General features: G+C 45.9%; 1 protein-coding gene across 1 annotated transcript; it reads right to left on the bottom strand.

Moving 5' to 3' along the window:
- Window positions 1-212: 212 nt before the first annotated feature.
- LOC135703355 (uncharacterized) lies at window positions 213-3,239 on the bottom strand. Its single transcript, XM_065224549.1, has one exon. It carries the CDS (start codon window positions 3,237-3,239, stop codon window positions 213-215), a length of 3,027 nt encoding a protein of 1,008 aa, XP_065080621.1.
- Window positions 3,240-3,727: the final 488 nt, after the last annotated feature.

Below are 3,727 nucleotides of genomic sequence, written 5' to 3'. Positions count from 1 at the left end.
TCTGCTGTTATGCTTCGGATGTAAACCACAGCTCCATATGCCCGCATGGAGGCATCAGAAAATCCATGTAATTCAATCCATGTCGCATTACTGAGAACTACACAACGTTGCTTTTGTTTTTGATTTATTGCCGGTAGCTCTTCTCGAAAATGCTGCCATTGATGCAACAATTCGTCGGGAAGCTGCTCATCCCAGTCTAGCCCAAGACGCCATCAATCTTGCATGATAATTTTCGCACAGGTGATGACTGGTCCCAGGAATCCCAATGGATCGAAAAGCCGACCGATATCCGACAACACCTCACGCTTCGTAGAAGAAATCCTCCCATCAATCAACGGCTCGACGTGGAAAACGAAATAATCTTCCGAAGGATTCCAGATCAATCCAAGTGTCTTGATTGTATTATTAATCCCAGATTCTTCGAAACTGACTTGCTTTTCTTGCAGATCCTCTGGAATTGCAGCTAGGACCTCTGCACTATTCGAACAGAATTTGTGAACGCCAAACCCTCCTCGAGCCAATAATGCTGATAGTTCTTTGTATGTATCGATCACCGTTTCGACCAATTGTTCACCGGTTAGAAAATCGTCCACATAACTGTCCTTTTCGATAACTTGCGCGGCCAGGGGAAACTGTGTACCTTCGTCTGCAACCAGTTGAATCAATGCCTTTGTCGCATGATACGGTGAACTTGCCACACCGTACGTTACAGTTTGAAGCTCGAACACCTTCCATTCACCGTTTTCATCACACCACACAATCTTATGGTACTTGCAATCATCTGGATGCATACCGACTTGACGGTACATTTTTGGAACATCGGCTGTCAGTACCACTTGATGGCCACAGAAGCGCAGAATTATCTCCACCAGATCACTTTGTACAGTAGGCCCAACCATTACAGCATCATTCAACGAGACTCCAGAAGTTGTTTTTGCCGATGCGTCGAAAACTACCCTGGTTTTCGTTGTGGAACTAGAGGTCTTGTACACAGCGTGATGCGGAATGAAGTATCCGCCTTCATCTACGACCTCCACTTGCTTCATATGACCGAGAGCTATGTACTCTGTCATGAACTCAAAATACTGCATACGTTTCTCAGGATTCCTTAACAAGGAAATCATCAGTCGATCATAACGCTTCTTCGCCATAACAAAAGAATCACCAAGTTGATCCTTTAGCTCGTTGAACGGAAGTCGCACTACATAGCGGCCTTGATCATCCCTAGCATGAGTGTCCTTGAAATGCTCCTCAACAGCAGCTTCTGCCACCGACAAAGTTGAACCCAGACGAACGTCCTCGATTTCCCAAAACTTCACCATAGTTTCATTCAGGATCTCTTCTTGTTTACCGAACTGACACAAACGTGCACGTGGTGCACCTCTCCTAGTTTGCACTGAACCTCCGACGACCCAGCCGAATTCAGTTTCAGCTAAGGTTACAGCACTGTTCTCTATCTTCAAGCGTCCCTTCTTCACCAAGTCGAAAAATATTTCGTTGCCAATAATCATATCAATTTCTCCTGGAGCGTAGAACAACGGATCCGCTAACTGCACGCCATACGGTAGTTTCCAGCATTTAGTATCGATCTCCACGACGGGTACGTTCGATGTTATCCTTGGTACGACCAAGAATTCTAATTCACTCGTTGTGAACGAACTGATTCGTGACAGAATTTTCGTCGAAACTAAGTACTTTACTCGAGTCTGAATGTCGTTGAGACCAGTGATAGGAAGATCGATGCGATCCATCTTCAACATCAACTTACTTGCCAACCTCTCTGTGAGTATGTGACTGTCGGATCCTGAATCTAACAGCGCACGACACTTAACGGTGGAACCTCCTGTTCCTACCACGAAAATCTCTGCGGTTGACAACAGTACCTGTCGCTTTGTTGTGCCAATCTGTGCACACAATGTAGTTGCACTTGAGCATTCTACGGCTTGCTGATCCTGCGTTTGCTCTTGCGTCTTCATGCCTGGTGACGGGGACTTATCTTCTTCACTCGTCTTCTCTGTTGTATCTCTAGGATGCAACAGACTATGATGCTTCCGACCGCAACCTTGGACCTTGCACCATTGGTCGGACGGACAGTCGATTACACGATGTTTTTGTTTCAGGCAATTGTAGCATAAACCCGCCTTCGCAGCAAATGATTTGCGTTCCGGGAACTCCATACTCTGGAACTTCGAGCACTTATAAATAACGTGCTCTGCATCACAGCACGGACACGCTTCTCTTGCCGTCTGGATGAACGACTTCGATGTCTGTACTTGAACCTTCTGGTTACTCATTGGACGTTGTTTGGTCTGTACCATTGCCTGTTGTTGCTGTGAGCGATTCGTACGCTGTAGAACGCGTCCTCGTTCACGAAGAAATTCAACAAATCTATCGTATTTAGGAATTTCTCCCTTAGGCAGCTTCAGCTCCCACTGCTCCTGCGTATCGTTGTCGAGTTTCTTATAGAGAACGTTAGACACAATCAATTCCCCCAAGCCTTCGACAGGATAGCCATGACCTTTCAAAGAATCGACGTGCTTCGTACACGTTTCAACCAGCTGAGAAATCGATTGCCCACGGTTTTCCTTGTTGACCTTTGCGCAATCAAGGATAGCGTCAACGTGAGTATCCAGTATCAGCCGTTTATCCTCGTATGCGTCCTCCAGAATCTTCCAAGCCATTTCGTAGTCGTTGTTGTTCACGACGTCCTGATCGATCTTACTCCTCGCAGAACCGCTTAGGGCATTCCGCAAATGCAGAATCTTAATCGCCGGTATCTCGTTCGGGTACTTTGCCATAATGCTCGTGAAAAGGCTCTTGAAGCTGTACCAATTCTCCGGTGTCCCGTCAAACGTTGGAAATGGAGCATGCAGTTGAGGTGCTGGCGCTTGCACAATAATCGGCTGTTGAAAACTAGAGACATTACTTGACGTACCTGGTCTTACATTACTTGCTTCTTGCGCTGCGGCGATCATAGTCTGCAAGTCAACGTAAAGTTCGTTGTGAATTTTTTCGAAGACCGCATACTCTTTGCGTTCAGCAGCTCGTTGATTTCTCGGCAGCAGCACGGAAATTTCGGCATGTATTTTGTCGAATTCGTTCGCGCACCGCCGCAGTGTATCAAGGTGAAGATTGAGCAAATGAATGTTGACTTCTCCTTGCAACGATTCCTTCATCCTGATGAATTTATCTATGATCAGTTCACGCCGATCCATCAGCACCTCCAAGTTGGATTCCATTGCTTTCTTCTTCGCGAGCAGTTCTTTAGAAAGCTTCTGTTCCGCGATTGACGGAATTGTATTCTCTTGTTCACTACGTGAACCTGTTAGCGCTTCCAAAATGTTTCTTCTTGTTAATTGTTGCAACACTCCTCGTGGTGTTTCACAGTCACTCATGTCTACACTTCTCCGGAATCGTTCAACTAGTGATGTACCACGGGCACGTCTACTAGTTCACTTTGACTTTGAGTTACAATATATGCACACGGTGCATCACAAATTGTAACGTTCGTTTTATCGGCTTCCAGCCTCACTACGCACACGGTGCGTTTAATTGTCCAACATTCACATTTACAAGCATAATTACTACCAAATTTGCGTTCGATTTTCAGTCACGGACTGCACTACGCACACGGTATGCTTGATTTTCCAATGATTATGCCACGGACATAATCATTTTCGATATTCTGGCCACGGGCCACACTACGCACACGGTGCGTTCTGTTTCA

Source organism: Ochlerotatus camptorhynchus, unplaced genomic scaffold (genome assembly GCF_037179485.1).
Source record: "Ochlerotatus camptorhynchus isolate MF236.1 unplaced genomic scaffold, CSIRO-AGI_Acam_v1.1 ptg000212l, whole genome shotgun sequence".
In the NCBI taxonomy this organism is placed as follows: Eukaryota; Metazoa; Arthropoda; class Insecta; order Diptera; family Culicidae; genus Ochlerotatus; species Ochlerotatus camptorhynchus.
The sequence above is the reverse complement of the archived record's forward strand: the minus strand, read 5'-3'. Positions and strand labels throughout refer to the sequence as shown.